Genomic DNA, 21,160 nt, shown 5'->3' with positions numbered 1-21,160 from the left:
CAGCCAAATAAATAAATAAAATTTAAAAAAAAAAAAAAAAAGCAGACGCAATGCTTTGTCAATGGAAGTCTGTCTAGTCAAAGCTATGGTTTTTCCAGTGGTCATGTATGGATATGAGAGGTGGACTATAAAGAAAGCTGAGCACTGAAGCACACCAGACTCCTCTGTCCATGGGATTCTCAAGGCAAGAATACTGTGCTGGGGCAGTTGGGGGAGAATCGCCATGCCCTCCTCCAGGGGATCATACCTACCCAGAGTTAGAACTTGCTTATTTTATGTCTCCTGCATTGGCAGGTGGGTTCTTTACCACTAGCATCACCTGGGAAGCCCAGAAACTATCACACTAAGTGATATAAGTCAGACACAGACAAGTATTGTATGATTACACTTCTTTTGTAATCTAAAAGATAAATGAACAAGCCTAACAAAACATAAACAGAGTTATAAAGAGAACAAACAGGTGTTTACCAGAAGGGAGAGGATTGGGGGGAAGAAAGCAAAAGCTGAGGGAGATTGAGATATAAAGTTCCCATGGCAAGAGTTCCGTGGTGGTCCAGTGATTAAGAATCCGCCTGCCAATGCAGGGGACATGTGTTCGATTCCTGATCCAGGAAGACAACTTGTGCTATGGGGCAACTAAGCCAGTGCACCCCAATTACTGAAGCCTCCATGCCCTAGAAAATGTGCTCCACAAGAGACGCCACAGCAATGAGAAGCCTGCACACCAGAACGAAGAGTCCTACTCCCTGCTCTCTACAACTAGACAAATCCCTCATGGAGCAACAAAGAACCAGTGGAGCCAAAATAAATAAATAAATAAATATATATATATAATATATATATATATTTAAGTTCTAATTGCCAAATAAATGAGTATGAAATGGGTAAGAAATAACACTGTGGAGAATATAGTGAATAACTATGTCATGTCTTTGTATGGTGACATATCATAACTATTCCTATTATTTTGAAATGTGCAGAAATATCCAATCACCATGTTGTGTAATAGCAACTAACAGCATTGTAGGTCAATTATACTTCAAAAACAAACCCACAGAAAAAGAGATATCAAATTTGTGGTTACAAGAAGCCAGGAATGGGGAGGTAGGGATTAGATAGCTATAGTCAAAGAAACAAACTTCCAGTTATAAGATAAGTACTAGGAATGTAATATACAACATGATAAATATAATTAACACTGCTCTATATTATACGGGAAACTTGTTAGAGTGAATCCTGAGTTCTCATCACTGGAAACACATTTTTTTCCCTATTTTTTAAATTCTATACCTATGTGGGTTCACTAAATTTATCAGGATGACCATTTCATGATGCACAGAAGGCAAATCACTATGCTGCTGCTGCTGCTGCTAAGTCACTTCAGTCGTGTCCCACTCTGTGCGACCCCATAGACGGCAGCCCACCAGGCTTCTCTGTCCCTGGGATTCTCCAAGCAGGAATCCTGGAGTGGGTTGCCATTTCCTTCTCCAATCACTATGCTATGCACCTTAAACTTAAAAGACTGAAAAAAAGAAAGAAAGAAAGAATGGACTTAGGTTAATATTAATGTATCAGTACTGGCTCACTACTTGTGACAAATGTGCAGAGTAATGCAGGATCTGATCATTGCGGGAAACGGGGTGAGGAGGAATATTTGAACTCTGTATCATCTTTGCCGTTTTTCCGCACATCTAAAACTGTTCTAAATCAAAAGGTTTACTTAAGTATAAATCAATAAATTTTTAAAACATCTACTGAAAATCGTTGACTTGTCCTTTGTATAAATGAACTTGGTGGTTTAAAAATTAAAAGTAGTGTTGTTTATAAAGTTTTCAAGAAGATAGGGGTGGGATTGGAGTTGGTCTGGGGCGGGGCCAGAGCAGGGTGGGGTCAGGCTGGGGTCAGTAACCCTGGCAATGGGCGGGGAGGCGGGGATTCCCCAGCGCTTAGGCCAGCCCGCGGCTCTTCTCTGGCTGCTGCTGCTGAACATGGCCACCCGGGAGCTGCGAGGGTCCCCAGCCACGGCCGCCCCCGGCCCAACTGCAGGCGATGGGGGAGCGTTGAGGGGCGGCGCTCGGACTTGGCGAGCACAGCGGTTGGCTCCGGGAGCTACAGGTGCGTTGGGGCCTCCATTCGGGCCAAGATCCCCTAGCCTACAGGGCCGGAGGAAGGCCGGCTGTGACCAGGGCCTGGTGAGTCAATAAGTCTCATCGTTTCTCTGCCTTTCCCTCCAACCAGGCAGCCCAGAGATCCCCTCCACACAGGTGGGTCAGGCCCTCCACTGTGAGGCCTCTGGGAGGGAAGAGACCCAATCCCTTTGTGGGGCTGTGGGAGTGGTGACTAGCAGGGTCTGGCCTGGAGGCTGGAGGCTGGAGGCTGGGTGGAGGAAAGTTCGAGGACTACTGAGTGAACAGGCCTGAGTCCAGGGACCAGGGGTGTCCTTCCCCTCACTGAGGCCCTGGGAGCCCAGGCCCTAGACCAGGATGCCCGGTCTCAGGGGGACTGGGCACACTCCTGCCCTCCCGAGTGTGAGTCCTAGAACCAGGGCTGTCCCCATTAGCCCACTCCTTCTTCTTTTAGACATGGCGACTCCTGCAGAGTCAGAGAGGGGAGTGAATTGCCCCAGATCACACAGCACCACAACTTCTGCCTGCAAGTCTCCCTCCCTAAGACATGGGGTAGAGGGGAGGGAGCACAGGCCCTTAGAAGCCATGATCTTGGGAAAGTAATGTTGGTAACTTCCGACACCTTTAGTTCTTTGATCTACAAGACAAGGCATTGAGGCGAGCTAGGTGAGGGAAGTGAGGTCTGTGCCATGCCCAGAGCTTGGCAGCCTTGCTCAAGGATGTCCATCTGCCTGGAGATGCTCCTGTGAGCTGGTCCCTCCTTGTCCCACCCCTCCAGACCCCTGGGTCCTCTTCCCCACAGGGCTTGATGTGTTGTGCTCTGCTCTCCAGTCCTCAGTGACAGCCAGTGAAGGCAGAGTCCTGTCATTTTGGCTACACCGCTAGACGCCTGGCCTTTTGGCTAGGCTGCTAGACGCCTGGCCTTGGTTTTCCCATCTGGGAAGCAGGGAGAGCTTCCTGGTTGTGACATTTGGGGCACCACCAGTGTCTCTATTGTAGGTGGCAGCAGAGTTTCCACAGTGTGCGGGAAATCCAAGGTGATGGGGAGAATCTACGGTGGCCGGGACGTGGAGGCTGGCCAGTGGCCGTGGCAGGCCAGCCTGCGGTCCCAGGGCTCGCACATCTGTGGAGCTGTCCTCATTAACTCCAGCTGGCTTCTTTCCACTGCCCACTGCTTTCTCAAGTGAGTCTCCCTCCTAGGCTGCCAGCACAGGCTCTGGCAGGGGAGGGGAATGCAGGGGAAGATGAGAAAAGCAATGATGGGTGTCCCATGTTAGCTCCTCTGGGCTTTCCTCTGGGCAGTCTGTGGCCTTCAGAGGCATGTCGTTCCTGCCTTTGGGCTGTGTACCCTCCACCTGGACTGTCTGTCCTCCCTGCTCACCTGCCCAGATCCTCCTCATGCTCTGCCCTTGGCCCCTGTGTCCATTCCCCAACACAGGTGTGCCTCAGGAGAGTGGCAGTGTCAGTCCTCACTGCCATGTGGTGTGGACCCATCTCAGACCACAGCTTTTTCTCAGTGTCCCCATATTTCCAGGTGTCAGACTCTTGGCGGGGGCCTGGGACTGCATGTGTGACCAGCAGCTGGGTGATTCTTATTAGTCCTGCGAAACTGTGTGCCCAGGAGGAGTTACAGTCACTGGTGTGCATGCGGGGAGCCGTGGTGCCAGGCTGCATAAGGGGGAGGTGGGCTCCCTGGGAGAGTGACAGGGCTGCTCAGAGTCTAATTCACCTAGCCAGGTGGGGCTGGCTCAGTGACTGGCTTCTGAACGGATGAGGAAGGGTCACCAGGGAGTTCAGGCATCAAGCCCAGGTCTGGGCACTGGAGCTTTGAGGGCTCAGAGTCTTATCAGCACCCACTCGGTGCCATGCTCCGTGCAAGCCCCTTGGTGGCATCAGGGGTGGCAAATCCCGCCTCACCATGTCTCCATCCTGTCAGAAGAGCAAGCCCAGCATGGATGAGAAGGGCAGAGCAGATGAGGTGGGGGATCAGGAGAAGGTGTGTGGAGAGGGAGGGCTTGCTGGGGGGGAAGGGTTGGGTGAGGGGAACATGAGAGAGGGTCTCCAAGTAGATGAGCTGTGAAGACAGTCAGAGAGGGGGGAAGATTCAGCACCTGTGTTGGGGGAACAAGGCAAAGTTCCATTTCCTGCACCCATTTGCTCATTTATTTAACAAATCTTTTGTCCTTGGAACTAAGTGGAGAAGCAGGCCTTGGGCATGGATGTGTTTAGAGAAAGGAGATGGTTAACAGGAGTGTGGGGCCAGAAGGTGGGTTGTATGGCATCTTGGGAAAGGTAAAGTTAGAGCCTGAACTGAGCCAGAATGCCTGCTGTGTACAATCAGAAGGCCTTCATTTAATGACCTCACCAAGGACCTTTCCAGAACAAGGATTCAGTGCTTCCGCAACTCTAGCGTGTGATGGAGAAGCCAGCCATATGTCTGAAACTGTAAGTAGGGTATCAGTTAGCCTCAGGAAAGAAGGGCTCCTGAACATTAGAAATGGGGAGACAAAGGCTGTCTGGTGTCATGGGGGGTGGAGGGGCCCAGAGGTGTGTGGGCAGTTAGATGAGGATGCAGGGAAAGAGCTAGTCCCCACATGGAGATGATGGTGGCAGTGCGCTTTTCCTCCTCCAGGAAATCCAAAGCCCCAGAGAATTACCGGGTTCTGTTAGGAAGCACCCAGCTGTACCAGCACACCCCTCAGACCCGGGAGGTGTCTGTGAGCCGGATTATCACACACCCAGACTTCGAGAAGTTACATCCCTTTGGGAGTGATATTGCCATGTTGCAGCTGCGCTTTCCTGTGAACTTCACCTCCTACATCATCCCTGCCTGCCTCCCAGTCCCTGGCATGAAGCTCCCCAGTAACTCATCCTGCTGGATAACTGGCTGGGGGATGCTCAACGAGGAAAGTGAGAGGGTGTGGGGAGTTGCAGGGGGGATGAGAATGGGGAGGAGGAGGAAGGGGAGAAGGACAGAGGGGCAAAGAAAAGAGGTGTGTCTCCACCTGAGGCGTCCCCAGGCAAAGGTCCCCTTGGCCCACTATTCTTCATTTCCAGAGGACTGGACCATTCTAGTTCTAGTTCTGGAAGTGTGTGATTCTAAAGCTTTGGTGTTTCCTAAGTGTAAAGCTCTGAAGTCTGGGAATCTTTGACTTTGCAATCAGGAATCTGAGTTCTTGAAGTCTTTCTGGTTCTTGATTCCAAGGTTTAAATCAACCATAGATCTGAGATGACTTGATCTAACTCAAAGGTCATGGTTGGGGCCTGACTCCTTCCAGGTCACTGACAAACTCTCTGATTTCCCAGTGCCATAGGAGGTGCTTGGGAAAAGTGGAAAGAAAACTCAAATATGACCTCTGACCTCTGAGTCTGCCTGATCAATTTAGAATTATTACAACTTTAGAAGGTTTCACTCTCCAGACCTCACTTTGGTTTTCTCCTAGGTCAGGTCATCTATCTAATTTGTAGACTTGTTAGGCAAACTGAGTAACAGGAAAAAATTGTATTTTTTAAGATTGAAAGAGGAGAAAAGTCGACCAAAACTTATGAGCAAGAGTCTCCACTAAAGAAAGGAGTGTCTATGACTTGGTAAAATGCTTATGATACCAAATAAGGGAGGGAAAGAATATTTATTTGTCATTATTTGTAGGGTCATAATCTGGTATGGTGTTTCTCTACAGAGGTGCTACAGGCATTTTGAACAGATGCTGCTTCATTGGGTGGGATGTTCCAGCATCCCTGGTCCTTGCTTATTAGTGTGTCGGTTAACACTCAGTAATCATAGGACAAACAACTAGGTCCCCAGAATTCTCACACCACCCACACACAACACATGTATACCACACTTCACATGCGCGCACACACACACACACACACACACACAGACTGGTTCTTCCTGAGGACAGGGACACTGTCTTTCTTGTTTCAATATCCCAGTCCATGCCCCAGGCAGGGCCTGGCACCTGGTAGGTATCCCACTGCTGCCCTGGGTCCTTCTTCCCTGGACCTCCAGACTGGTCTCGGCTCCCACCCTATGTGCTCTATGTTACTTTCCATGTAGCCGTTTGAGTATTTGCTTCAGAGCAGGAGTCATGCCAGTTCCCTGCTCATCACCCCCAGTGCCTTCTCATTTCTACTTAAAATAAGGTCGCAACTCCCTGCCTTGGCTCTCAGGCCCCATTCCTCTCTCATCTCCTACTGCATCCCTCACCCACACCACCCCAGCCAGCAGGCCTCCCTCCTAGCTTGACGATGCCAAGGCCATTCCCACCTCAGGTCTCCACCTTGGCTGTCTCCCTGGACGCATTTACTCTCCCGACTAACCTTGTCATGACTTGTTCCTTTACATATGCAACTCGGCTGCTCCTCTGAGGAGTTTACTTGATCACGTGAGCTAAAACAGGCAAACCCTAATGGCACATCTTCCTGTTTTATTTCCTTTACACCACTTATTAGATCTAAAGTAATGCTGTTTATTTACTTCATTTACCCTGTCTGCCCCAACTAAAATATTCCCCTGTATCATTAGTTAAAAGATACTTAACACAAGGATAGAGGAATAAACGAGTAATTGAATGATGAATAAATCAGTGATTGGATGAGAGAATGGATGGGAGAAGGTGGGAGTATGAGTGGGTGGAAGGGAAGATGGTTGGGCGGGTGGGTGAAAGGGTGGTGGAGAGAGATGCAGTGAGTGGTCTATTGCTGGAGGCAAGAATGGAGGGATGGATGAAAAGATGAGTGTATAAGCAAATTTATGGAAGGGTGAGTGGGTGAATGGGACATGAGGAAAAAGAATAGGTAGATGGATGGAGGGACAAGTGGATGGAAAGCAAGGTTAATGATAGATAAAAGGCGAGTGGATGGGATGGTTTGTGACAGGGTAGATAGGTTGGTTAATGGTTGCTAAGCATCAGTGAGTGCCAGGTGTTGGAGGGATTTGCCTTTTTCCTTTGTGGAATAGGAGGAGTGTAGTTTGTTGCTATGAAATAGGTGGAGGGAATAGGATGAGTTTGGAAATGTTTGAGAAACACGGGAGGGCTTATTAGGCATAGGTAGAAGACTGAAACAAGGATGAAAGCTCAGCTGTGCAGAGAAAACCTCATGTTGAGGGGCAGTGCTGACTGGTAAGGCAGAGCTCTGTAGCTCAGCTACAGCATCATTCCCTGATTTTCTTCTTATCCTCACAGCACCTCTGCTCGAACCCTTCCATCTCCAGGAGGGTAAGGTGAGCTTCATTGAGAACAAGTTCTGTAATATGTTATACGGATTTGCAAAAGGCAAGAACCTCTCTGTGCAGGAGGACATGCTGTGTGCTGGGGACTTCTCCACAGGAAAGTCCATCTGCCAAGTGAGTACGGCCCTTTCTGTTTCCCCTGCTGTTCTCAGGGCCTCAGTTTCTCTGGGGAGGGACTGTGTTGCCTCTGCTCTCTCTGTGGAGCCCCTGGGCCTTCCCGTTTCCTCCTCCATGTGTCTTCCTGGGCTCCATCCCTTGGCAGTGTCCCCCCAGGCCAACCCCCCTTCCTAACTCCCTTGCACATGAGGGCATCGACAGCATCTATTCTTGAGGCATATATTAAAGCTTTTATTGAAGTGTAACATACATACTAAAGAGTATATCCGTGCTCTTTTCATAAGTTGGATAAATTTTCACATAGTGAGGCAACATGTGATCAATACCCCAGAGGCCCCACTCATACCTCCTTCCTTTCACCAACACCCAACAGAAACCACCATCTTCACCTGTAATACCTTAGATTAGATTCTGAATGTTCTGTAAATAGAATGTATTTCCAGTTGTCAACCTTTCTTGTCTTAACGTTGTATTTGTGAGATTCATCCATACTGTTGCCTGTAGTTGTAGTGGGTTCAGTCTTCTTACTCTATAGGATGCTCCTCTGTCCATTGAATCCTATGATCAGTTACACTTTAATGCGTATTTTAGTACTTTCCAAATTTTTCATTTCATTTCACTTCCAAATGCTTTATCTTCTATTTCACAAAACCCTTGGATTAAAGGGTTATTGGATTAAAAGGTACGTGTATATTAAACTTTGGCAGATGTTACCAAACTTCTCCAAAGTGGTTCACCATTTCCACTCATTCAAGCAGTGGATGAGAGTTCATATTCTCACCAGTACTTAGGACTTTCCATCTTTTCTTATTTTAATAACTTATTGTGGTTGACGAATTAAATGTGCTCTCATATATTTACTATCTTTGGACATATTTTTCTGTAACATTTCCTTTCAGGGTTTTTCTCCCCTCTCACTTTTCTGTTGGTTTGCCTGTCTCTTCCTTTAGGGGCTCTTTGTGCATTTTACATATTCCAGGTATCAGTCTGCTGCTGGATATTTGTTTTGGGGGGTTTTGGTTTTGCTTTGTTTGTTTGTTTTGCCTGTGTTGGCTGGGTGTTAGTTGTGACAGGCAGGCTTTCCGTTGCAGCGTGTGGGCTTCCCTTTGGTTACAGCATGCGTGCTTCAGAGCGCATGGGCTCAGCAGCTACTGTATGTGGGCTCAGTTGCCTCGGGGCATGTGGGATCTTAGTTCTCTGACCAGGGATTGAACCTGCATCCTCTGCATTGGAAGGCAGATTCATAACCACTGGACCACCAAGGAAGTCTCACTGTTAGATATTTGATTGTGAAGCTTTTTTTCCACTCTCTATGATGCCTTTTTATAGGTGAGAAAACAAGCCTGGAGAGGGAAAGTGGCTACCCTAAAATAAGGCACCACAACTTGGGCCCCTGTGTTCTGATTCCAAGCCTAACCTGACCTCCACCACATCATCCTCAGGGCCCAGGCTCCCAAGCTGGCATCATGTGCTGATTCTTCCATAGATGGTGTCATGGAGTGGAGGGGAAGTGTTAGGGTTCTGGAGTTAGAGACACTGCACCACCATGTGACCTGGGTGGTCTTTTCACCTTCTGAGCCTGTGTCCTCATTCACAGTGTAGGGTTTTGAGACCTCCGTCATGGGATTGTTGCAAGGATAGTGTAGTAGGTTGGATCAGTTCAGTTCAGTTCAGTCGCTCAGTCATGTCCGACTCTTTGCGACCCCATGAATTGCAGCACACCAGGTCCCCCTGTCCATCACCAACTCCCGGAGTTCACTCAGACTCGCATCCATCGAGTCAGTAATGCTATCCAGCCATCTCATCCTCTGTCGTCCCCTTCTCTTCCTGCCCCCAATCCCTCCCAGCATCAAAGTCTTTTCCAGTGAGTCAACTCTTCTCATGAGGTGGCCAAAGTACTGGAGTTTCAGCTTTAGCATCATCCCTTCCAAAGAAATCCCAGGGTTGATCTCCTTCAGAACGGACTGGTTGGATCTCCTTGCAGTCCAAGGGACTCTCAAGAGTCTTCGCCAACACCACAGTTCAAAAGCATGAATTCTTTGGCGCTCAGCCTTCTTCACAGTCCAACTCTCACATCCATACATGACTACTGGAAAAACCATAGCCTTGACTAGATGGACCTTAGTAGGCAAAGTAATGTCTCTGCTTTTGAATATACTATCTAGATTGCTCATAACTTTTCTTCCAAGGAGTAAGTGTCTTTTAATTTCATGGCTGCAGTCACCATCTGCAGTGATTTTGGAGCCCCCCAAAATAAAGTCTGACACTGTTTCCACTGTTCCCCATCTATTTCCCATGAAGTGATGGGACCGGATGCCATGATCTTCGTTTTCTGAATGTTGAGCTTTAAGCCAACTTTTTCACTCTCCTCTTTCACTTTCATCAAGAGGTTTTTTAGTTCCTCTTCACTCTCTGCCATAAGGGTGGTGTCATCTGCATATCTGAGGTTATTGATATTTCTCCCGGCTGGATAGTGTCTCCTAAATTTGTGTCTTCTAAATATCAGAATGTGACCTCATTTGGAAATAGGTCTTTGTAGATACGATTGTTAAGAATCGCAAGATGAGACCTTGCTGAATTTAGAGCGGGCTCTAAATCCAATGACTTGTTTTCTCATAGAAAGAGGGAGAGTCACAGATAGTTGGTTTCAGACTTCTGACTTCTAGAACTGTGAGAAGATCAATTTCTGTTGTTTTCAGAGTTAACCAGTCTGTGGGGATGTGCTTTGGCATGCCAGGAAATGCACACAGGAGGGATGAGATGCACCTGGCCCACAGGATGGCCTCACAGACAGCTGATTTCATGGTGGCCCAGTGAGCTGCTGAGCCAGAGGGGAGAATCTTGGCCGCTTGCCCTCCTTGTAGGAGGTAGACCCAGGTTTCTTGGTTCCCAGTCCACAGCCAGGGGTATGAACTGTCTGGCTGTCTGGCCTGGCCTGGCCTTCTCACAGAGTCAGCTGCACCTGAAGGTGAAACAAAGGGCTCAGTCCCTCGAGTCTCCATCTGCTGTCACCCTAGACCTCCCTTCCAGCCTGCAGGGGTCATGCCCACAGAGCTCAGGGCTTGAACCCTTTGTCTCCTTGCCTGCTGGACATCCATAGTGCCCTTTGAGCCCACTCCTCTCGTTTCTTCCCAGGCTGAGGACAGCACTGAGATGGACCCCCAAGAGCCAAGGCATTAGATGACCCCCCTCCTCCCTGTCTTAGCCTTTCAGTCACCACAGCCTACCTGAGACACTCCATCCAGACTCATCTGCTGCCATATGGCCTGCTCCAGCCCCCACCCTGAAACCCAGGCCCCTCTTCTCTCCCTGGAAGTACCCCTCCCCCTGCGCAGGGCACCCAGAAACAGGTCTGAGGAGAGACAGGCCACAGAGGCATTCAGTGCTCAGACTGCAGGGCAGGAGAGCCCTGGTTTCATTATTCAATCTGTCATTTACTGGGATTGTGACCTTAGCTAAGTTTCCTCACCCATGAAATGAGGTTGCTAACAGCTTCCTCTTAATAAGGTCCCTGTAGAAAGTTTAATACTGTGCCTGACATTCAGTAGGTACTTAGCAAGTCTTGGCTTTCAATCTCCTGGCCTGATCTGTCTCCTTCTACCAGGACTGTACCTGTTCTTCTGGGCCTGTCTTAGACCTGTCCTCTCACCCAAGGTAGAATTCACTGCCCTGGCCCATCCAACACATATACACACAGTACACAACACACACACACACACACACACACACACACACACACACACACTGCCTTGGTTTGCTCTGTCTCTTCAATAGTGTAAACCACAGCTCACTTTCCATGGGATACACTAGTGGTGGGGCTTCCCACTAGTGCTGAGAGCTCCCCAGGGGGCAGGAGGCTTTTGGAGCCCTTCCCATCTCCCACAGACTGGCCCAGATTCCACCATAGTATCAGCAACCATGAGACTTATCTGCACAAATCCTGGAGGCCTGTGGTAGACAGGGACCAGGCCTTCCCCTGGCCTTGAACAGCTCAGGGTGGGTACACTGTGGGGAGGGCCAAGAGCACCCCAGGTGGGGACCCCAGAAGGGAAGAGCTGAGGGGATGATGGCACATTCCCAATGTCCAAGAAGCCCCTGGTGTGACCTTCCTGGTGCTTTGGTGACATCACCTTAAATTGGTGGCTCAGACAACAGAATGCATTATCTTACATTTCTGGACGTTAGAGTCTAAAGTCAAGGTGTTGGCCTGGCTGCTCCCTTCTGGAGGCTCTAGGAGAACATGTTTTCTTGCTTTTTCTGTCTTTTTAGAGGTCCCCAGCATTCCTCGGCTCATGGCCCCTTCCTGCGTCACCAAATCACGTTGCTCCTCCCTCTGCTCCTGTCATCACATCTCCTCCTCTGACTCTGACCTCCTGCTTCCCTCTTTCCTCATGAGTACCTTTGTGTTTATGTTGGGTCCAACCAGATCATCCAGGATAATCTTCCTATTTCCTGATTCTCAACTCCATTACAGCTGCTGAGTCCCTTTTGCCACGTAAGGTAACATAGCCCCAGGTTCTGCTGATGAGGATGGCCGTCTTTGAGGGTTATTTTTGGCTAGCCACATCATGTACCCTCCTCTTTCCTTCAAGTCACCACTTCCCCCACCCCTCCCTCTCAGCTGGAGAGCTTGCTTCCTATTTCACTGAGAACTTAAAAGCATTTTGTTGGACAAAATGCCATTCATCTTCCCAGTCCAGTGGGCATCTTCTATCTCTCCTGAGCCTCCTGGCCCATTGTACCCAGGCCCTCCTGGAGCTCTGGGTGTCCAGAGGCTCCCTTGCTCCATGTCTTGTCTCTGCTTTCACTGCTCTCGTATGAACACGCAGTGGCACTCTCCTTCCCGCTACTGCCCAGTTTCTCTGCCTCCTTTCCCCCAGAGACTCCTCCTAATAGCCCTGGATCTAACTCACTCTACCCAGAAGTGTCCCCAGTACCACCAGAGCCTCATGGCCAACGTCCCTGGGGACCTGTCTTGCCAGATAAAGCCGTGGCCCCAAATCCTCCTCTCACTTGGCACTTGACCAAGTGTCACTGCCATTTCCTGGGCACCAGGACCAGCCAGCTACTCCACTCTGCACCTGGTTCCCTCCCCTACCACCTCTAAATGCTGGAGATGCCGGGGCTCCATGCTTAGCCTGCTCCTCCCCTCTGCACCGCCTCCCTGAGATAGGCTCAGTTCTCCATGGGCGTCAACTCCAACCCCCACCATAAGGCCCCGAGAATCCGAGTCCCGTCTACCCACCTCGCTTCCCACATGTCATTGCTCTTCCTCCCACCCACCTGGCCATCCCTCCTCTCCTCGTCTGCACTCACTGCTCCCTCTGCTCCAGCATCAGAAAGTTAGGTTGTCCCATTTGGACTCTCAGCTTGGGAACGCTCCATGTTTCCACCCTATGAAATGCCCTTCCCTTCCTCTCCTGTCCCTTCCATGTGTTGTTTCCACATGTCACCTCTGACAATGGCAGGCTGGTTGCCTTATTTACAATAACTCCATGAAAGAGGAACCTTGACATTTCACCCCTGTGCCCAGGGCAGAAGCTTCCCTGGATGCTGGACATGCGTGTTAGACAAGTATGTAGAAGGCAGCAAGCACAGCTATCCTGCTCCTCTCACCCTGCCTCCAAGGATGACACCTTCCCTTTGGGTGATGAAGTGGTCCTGCCCTGACAGCATTTCAAGACTCCAGTAACTCCTAGCAGCTTTCAGGGGACCCTAGCAGCTTTCATTGCTCCCTGAGCAATACAGGCTGCCTCCCCCAGGCCTGAGTATGGGCACTTTCTGAAGATGCTCAACCAAGAATTTGACAGAAAACTAAAGGACTGACTAAATGAGTGAAAAAGGAGGCGGACCTGGGTGGACATGTGCTGCTGCAGCTCAGAATTTGCAAGATCCAGGTCTGCAGCAGCTTCAGCTGGCTAGGTGCCACTCTCAGACCAGCCTTCCTGAGCTCAGATCCTGCAGCTGTCTGTCCCTTCTCGGCCTTGGACAGTGCTTTGTCCCTGGCCACCACACCCTCCCTGGGCATAGGATCCATATATTGATGGATACAGATCTGTGATTGTTTTGAGAGTCAATCAGGACTTCCTGAAGCATGATTCCAGTGCCTGCCTGCATGGCTCAATTGGGCTGATCTGCAGTGGGAAGTTGGTGCTTGGATTCACAGAGTGAGGCTGGAGGGCAGAGACTCATAAGCCCCACCCTGCTACCTGGTCTTCTCAGAACTGGCTCAGTCACCCACCTGAACTCCCATTTCTTTCCTAGGGCGATTCCGGGGGCCCCCTCGTCTGTGACTTCACCGGTTCCTGGGTTCTGATGGGGCTGGCCAGCTGGGGTTTTGACTGCCGACACCCCATCTACCCCAGCATCTTCACCAATGTCACCTACTTCACCAACTGGATCGAAGAGATCCAGAGACTCACACCCCATCCTGAGCCCATGTCTGCTCTTACACCGCTCCCTGAGCCCACATCCACTCCTCAGACCCAGTTTCCACACCAGTCTCTGCAGGCTGCCGCCTCGTCCGTGCTGGGCACAGCCTTTGGGCCTCCACAGACCTGGCCCCTGATGCTGTTCCTGCTTGGTTCCCCGAGGCAAGCCCTGTGGTGATCCGCCAAGCCCCTCAGCTCCTGCTCTGTGCCTCAGGCTCCAGCCTCCTCACTGGAACCTTCCCCCCTCCCTCCCCCAGCCCCATCACTCTCAGTGGTCCCTTCTTGGCTTCCCTGTCCACCAGCTGTGACCCCCACAATCCAAGCTTGAAAAGCCAAATAAAAACAAATGAGTCATCCTGATTCTGTCTGGGGGCCCTAAGGCTCCTCCTGATCCTCAGCACTCAGCCCTTCTCTTGAGGTCTGTCGTCTGATTCCCCGGACAAGCAAACAGGAACCGGCAGGAACATTACAGCAGGAGGAGGCAGGGGTGAGGACTCTGAAGGAGTCCAGCTGGGGAGAGAGAAGGGCGTCTTCCTACCATGGGAATGCACAGGCCTCAGAGGAAGAACATCAGTCAGCTCCGGCTGCCGTAACAAATATCACAGGCAATGTGTTCTAGAAAACAGGCATTTATCATCTCACGGTTCTGGAGCCCAGGAGCCTGAGGCCTCTTGCCTTGGATTGTAGATGCCATCTTCTCCCTGTCCTCACACTGCCTTCCCTCTGTGTGTCTGTGTCCACATTTCCCCTTCTTAAAAGGACACCAGTCGTATTGGATTAGGACCCAACCTAGTGACTTTATTTTAACTCAGTTATCTCTTTAAAAGCTCTACTCCAAATAAAGTCACATTCTGGGGACCTCTGGTTGTCCAGTGGTTAAGACTCCAGGCTGCCGCTGCAGGGAGCATGGGTTCAGTCCCTGGGTGGAGAGCCAAGATCCCACTTGCTGGACTGCGCAGCCAAAAGAAAGTCACATTCTGAGGTGCTGGAGGTTAGGACTCAACATAAGAATTTGGGGTACACAATTCAGCCCGTAATAGGAAGTAAGACATATCTTCAGGTGTCTGTAGGGCAGGGGAGTAAGGATCTTTCTCAAAGTAGTGAAGCATCACTCCCCGGGTTTGGAGGAGGGAGGAGCTCCTCCCAGTGGAGGTAGAGGGAAGTTCCCAGAGTCCAGGACAATTGAGTTGAACTGGAGAAGGCAATGGCATCCCACTCCAGTACTCTTGCCTGGAAAATCCCATGGATGGAGGAGCCTGGTAGGCTGCAGTCCATGGGGTCGCTAAGAGTCGGACATGACTGAGCAACTTCACTTTCACTTTTCACTTTCATGCTTTGGAGAAGGAAATGGCAACCCACTCCAGTGTTCTTGCCTGGAGAATCCCAGGGATGGGGGAGCCTGGTGGGCTGCTGTCTGTGGGGTCGCACAGAGTCAGACACGACTGAAGCGACTTAGCAGCAGCAGCAGCAGGAGTATATGACCCAGGCCATGAAGAAGGGAGTTCCAGCCTGCAGCACAGAAGGCTCTTGAGTGTGGGGGATTTAGGAGACTGAGCTGGAGACAGAACAAGGAGGCCCTTGTCAGCCTGCGAGCTGAGGTCCAGTCTGGCAGTCCTCACACCTCTGATCCTAGAGTAGACTCCCAGAATCTTCCTCAGCCATCCCCATGGTCCCTCACCCACCTCCACATCCCCTTACCCACCCCCATGTCCCCTCACCCACCTTCATGTCCCCTCACCCACCCCCATGTCCCCTCACCACCCCCGTGTCCTCTCACCCACCCTCATGGTCCTAAACTCACTGCCCCAGCTTCCTGGGTTTGATGCCTGGGCAGGGAACTCGATCCCATGTGGCACAACTAAGAGTTACCATGTTGTAATTAAAGATCCTGCATGGCTCAGAGGGTAAAGCCTCTGCCTGCAATGCAGGAGACCTGGGTTTGATCCCTGGGTCAGGAAGATCCCCTAGAGAAGGAAATGGCAACCCACCCCAGTACTCTTGCCTGGAAAATCCCATGGACAGAGAAGCCTAGTAGACTACAGTCCATGGAATCGCAAAGAGTCAGACACAACTGAGCGACTTCACTTTCACTTTCACTATGCTGCAACTAAGATGCAATGCAATCAAATAAATAAATATTTGTTAAAAAGAAATATGCGTTCATGTCTACCATATGCAGGCCCCCAACATGCAAGAGAGCTGCATTCCCTGTTCTCATTTTTAGGTGCAGAAGGGACATAGTGCACTGAATTGAGTTACAACAAAAGAGTAAAATCTTGGGTTGGGGTTGAGGGGGGATGTCAGGGTGAGGAAGAGAGACAGAGAAGGAGGATTACAGAATTGTCGAATCAAGGCTCACTGCTTACCACTTACGGAATCAAATTGACAAACACTGATAGAAAGGAAAGTTGTCTTTTATCAGAGTGCCAGCAATCTGGGAAGATGGTAAACTCAATGTCCCCCAAAAAACTACTTCTGGAGATTCTGCTCAATCATGAAAATTTTAAAGGAAAAGTGAAAGTCGCTCAGTTGTGTCCAACTCTTTGCGACCCCATGGACTATACAGTCCATGGAATTCTCCAGGCCAGAATACTGGAGGGTGTAGCCGTTCCCTTCTCCAGCAGATCTTCCCGACCCAGGAATCGAACCGGGGTCTCCTTCATTGCAGGCAAATTCTCTACAAGCTGAAATACTAGGGAAAGGAGAGAAGTAATCTGTTAATCCTTGAGGTGGAGTCAGAGTCATTGCATGCAGGCTTCAGGACTTCTTGTGATCTTGCTCTAGTCCTTGTGGCTTCCCTGGTGGCTCAGACGGTAAAGCGTCTGCCTGCAATGTGGGAGACCCCAGTTCGATTCCTGGGTCAGGAAGATCCCCTGGAGAAGGAAATGGCAATCCACTCCAGCACTCTTGCCTGGAAAATCCCATGGATGGAAGAGCCTGATAGGCTATAGTCCATGGGGTCTCAAAGAGTTGAACATGACTGAATGACTTTACTTTTACTTTCCTCTAGTCCCTATCTTGTTCACACGGTTTGTTTACGGGATTACTGAAGGGGAGTCTAGGAAAGAAATCTGGTTACCTGTTAATTATTTAGCCTTAGATTCTTACTTCTTTCCCATACTGAAAGAACTGACAAGTTAGGCAAGGGACTGCGTGATTAAAAGATATGAAAGGTGTGCTCAGGCTTGAGTGCCTGTTTAAAGGTTAGGTACCATATAGCCTTGCTAAAGTAGCAAGGACAGAGGCTTTCTGCTGAAGGCGGTATCCAGCAAGGAGCTGTTTGCACGATGAGATGGTGTAGGTGCTAGTGCATCCAGGCGTGTCTGACTGCAACTGCATGGACTGTAGCCCACCAGGCTTCTGTGCTCATGGGATTTCCCAGGCAAGAATACTGGAGTGGGTTGCTATTTCCTCCTCCAGGGGATCTTTCCAACCCAGGGATTGAACCTGAGTCTCCTGAGTCGCCTGCATTGCAGGCAGACTCTTTACCTGCTGAGCTGTCAGGGAAGACTGAGGTGGTATAGATCAGGGTCCACATGTTCGGAAATGACATGACACTCAGGGCACTAAGCAATGTTTTTAGAGTCCATAAATGTTTCTCTCCCACTTTCTTTTCTAGAGATCTTAATTTTGAATTCCTTTTTTTCTTGTTTTACACTGATTCTTTTTCCCTAAGTTATTTTCTCTTTCATTGATTATTTCAGTTTTATTCATCCTGACATATATGATAAAAATTTATTTCATTCGTTGATACTTGTGTAGTGACATTTGTTTTGTTTTACTGCTTCTTATGCATGGCATCCGGTCCCATCACTTCATGGCAAATAGATGGGGAAACAGTGGAAACAGTGTCAGACTTTATTTTTTGGGCTCCAAAATCACTGCAGATGGTGATTGCAGCCATGAAATTAAAAGACGGTTACTCCTTGGAAGAAAAGTTATGACCAACCTAGATAGCATATTCAAACGCAGAGACATTACTTTGCCAACAAAGGTCCGTCTAGTCAAGGCTATGGTTTTTCCTGTGGTCATGTATGGTTGTGAGAATTGGACTGTGAAGAAAGCTGAGCACCGAAGAATTGATGCTTTTGAACTATGGTGCTGGAGAAGACTCTTGAGAGTCCCTTGGACTGCAAGGAGATCCAAACAGTCCATTCTAAAGGAGATCAGTCCTAGGTGTTCTTTGGAAGGACTGATGCTAAAGCTGAAACTCCAATGCTTTAGCCACCTCATGGCAAGAGTTGACTCATTGGAAAAGACTGATGCTGGGAGGGATTGGGGGCAGGAGGAGAAGGGGACGACAGAGGATGAGATGGCTGGATGGCATCACTGACTCGATGGACAGGAGTTTGAGTGAACTCCAGGAGTTGGTGATGGACAAGGAGGCCGGGTGTGCTGCGATTCATGGGGTCGCAAAGAGTCGGACATGACTGAGTGATTGAACTGAACTGATTCAGGGAACTAGTAACTACTGAGTACTCTTTTGTATTCTTTTGAGCATAATAAATTATTCTTTGTTAATCTGTCTATTGTTAGTTAATTTGCAGCTTCCCCACCCACTCCATGGGCTTCTCAGCCTGTAATCAGTTTGACCTCAGTCGTGAAGTTTTCCTTCCCTTATTTACATGGACACACAGTTTAGCTATTTTCTCTCTATTCCCTCTGTAGCTGTGGCCCTGTAACTGAGCACTAGTCAATGAAACATGAGTGCTGAGGAAATAATTTTAAATAAATTTACTGACAACCCAGGAAGCATTTCCACAAAGGTACTCAAAAAAGAAAAAAGTTTTATTATTGAGTAAGCATTACATCATGCCTATCACAGTTAATGACTAAAAAGATGTAAAATCAAAAAGAAATCTCACCCGTTCATAAGCATACATTAACTATCTTTACCAAAGGGGAAAAATTCCTTTTCTTTTCTCACATCCTTTCAACAAGCGAGAAGTCCCATCTTGTAGCCAAGCATCCCCAGTCAGTCCAGGTAGCTAGGAAACTGTGCTTCTGGAGGCTCAGTTTCGAAAAGGTGGCTCCAAAAAAGAGATTCTTGAGATGCTGAACTGGCAAGAAGCTCACTTAGTTCTAAAAAAGATTTACATACATCTCCAGGAGACAGAGAAAGCAATTACAGCTTCAAGTTTTCTAAAACGAAATGCTAAAGTGAAGGAAAATGGGAAATTTCTTTTTCCCTTTGGGTACAAGGGGAATTTTAATTAAATCAATTTTTAAATATTTTAGATTTGTATTTACTCATAGGTGTTCAGAATTAATGTACACCTCATGCCAGCCTGGCCTATAAATATGTTCCATGAGTGATTCTCTATAATATCTAATAATCAAAAAATACTTTTTAGGGACTTCCCTGATGGTCCAGTGGCTAAGACTCCATCCTCCCAGTGCCGAGCAGTGCAGAGTACCTGGGTTCGATCCCTGGATGGGGAACTAGATGCCACGTGCCGCAACTAAATGCCCACATTTCACAACTAAAACATCCCACATGCTCCAACTAAAGACTGCGTGCTGCAACTAAGACCTGGTGCAGCCAAATAAATAAATATTTCAATAATGCCTTATCAGGTATTAGTAAATATACCACATATGATTGCTTTGTGAAGACCAAATGTGTGAGATTTAAGACAGATATACTCTGTTCCTTTTGTGAATGTTTGTACAATGTGTAAGGGACTTGAAATGGGACAATGTAAAAATCCTTTAGTATAGTTGGGTTAATGGGATTTCTAAGTAAAAAATGCAGCCGTGTGATTCCCAAAAGGCACCAGAAAGAACTTGGGATGCTGCTGTTCTAGATGTGCACTAATGTGTTTATTATTAGTCTGAGGAGGGAAGTTCTAGAAAATTGTTGCACAAATAGTTTCCATTTAGGAGGTTTTTTTCCAAGTTACATTTTCAATTTCCATTATGGTGAATATTTAATTGTAACAAAAACTAAGTCGCGTTTGCATTATCATACCCCATAACACCTAATTGGCACATACATTTCACTGAAAGGCAATATTCCTACTTCATTAAAATACTTGCTACAAGAATTCTGTGATGAAATAATTAAACAAATTTCAAATAAGGGTTAATAGATAAGTTTATTGCCTTACGGAGGGTTGGGGTTCAGGAAACAGTCACAGAAGTCTAGTTCTAAAGTGTGTTTTAAAAACATTTCTCTTGTAATCATCATTTATTTTTATGTGAACCATAATTGATTCTAAAAGAAATGTAAGTGCCTTTTTCCTCAATGAGAGATAGTCTAAATAGTCTTACATTGATTATGTTAATTATAACCAGGATCTGTGAAGTCATAGTAGCTAGTTAAATAATACAAATTTTATGAATAAATTTAATTTCTCTTCATACATATAGAATGAGCAGATAAAATTTCCTACATCAAACAAACAAACAAAAAAACAGGCATTCTAATCATAAGGTTAAAAGTAATAGAACAATAACTTGATATTGAAGTAGACTCTTACGTGAAATTTGGCACAAAGTACACATTCAGCAAATGTCAATTTCCTTCCTCCCTTCTTTTCTATATTGTTTTGAATTTTTCTTATTAAATATAGTATTTTTTTTTGTTTATTTAAGGAAGTAAAATTTCAGCCAGCATTGAGCACCCATATGAGTATGACCCAGTCTTTGAACAGTCCTCGATGACCCGAGTTGAAGGGAACACAATTTGATGTCTGAGAAAGGAGGGGAAGTGAACTGTAGAAGGGCAGGCACTTGTTTCAGCCAAGCCTCAGGCAAGTTGCAGGCGAAAGTCAGGGAATTTAAGCCCATCCTCCAGGGACTTCCCTGGCAGTCCAGTGGTTAAGACTCTGCACTTTCAATGCAGGGGGTGTAGGTCAGAGAACTAAGTCAGACAACTAAGATCCCACATGCTGTGTGGTGCAGCCAGAGAAAATAAACCTGTTCTCCAAGACCATCTTAAAGTAATTTTATTAACCACACTAGTTGATTGTGTGAGGGAGAGCTAAGATTTTGTGTGTGTGAATTATATCTTTTGTTCTGTTTACCGAGATCCTGAATAACAGCTGAGAAGACCTTGAAAGGATGTCTTGGACTAGACATTGTAAAAATATAGAACTTGCAGTCAGGGCATCCATTAGTTTTGTTTTTAATCATTCTTACTAGTAATTCACAATGAAAATGCTGAATTTCCTAAATCTGTGTAGTTCTAAAGTAAACATTTACTATTTACAGAGAAGTGGAAAAGAATGTCTATTCTGAAAGGGTTT

The 21,160-nt window shown here is 47.8% G+C and overlaps 1 protein-coding gene across 1 annotated transcript; it reads left to right on the top strand.

The window, feature by feature from the left end:
* Positions 1 to 880: 880 nt before the first annotated feature.
* Positions 881 to 14,160, top strand: LOC120874097 (putative serine protease 47). Its single transcript, XM_040255636.1, has 6 exons — positions 881 to 884; positions 1,879 to 2,115; positions 3,126 to 3,309; positions 4,759 to 5,036; positions 7,316 to 7,476; positions 13,744 to 14,160. The coding sequence occupies exons 1-6, from the start codon at positions 881 to 883 to the stop codon at positions 14,086 to 14,088; spliced, it is 1,209 nt and encodes a 402-aa protein (XP_040111570.1). The 3' UTR covers positions 14,089 to 14,160.
* Positions 14,161 to 21,160: the final 7,000 nt, after the last annotated feature.

The sequence above is a fragment of the Oryx dammah genome, unplaced genomic scaffold (genome assembly GCF_014754425.2).
Source record: "Oryx dammah isolate SB20612 unplaced genomic scaffold, SCBI_Odam_1.1 HiC_scaffold_1, whole genome shotgun sequence".
NCBI lineage: Eukaryota > Metazoa > Chordata > Mammalia > Artiodactyla > Bovidae > Oryx > Oryx dammah.
This window is presented reverse-complemented; position numbering and strand designations above follow the sequence as displayed.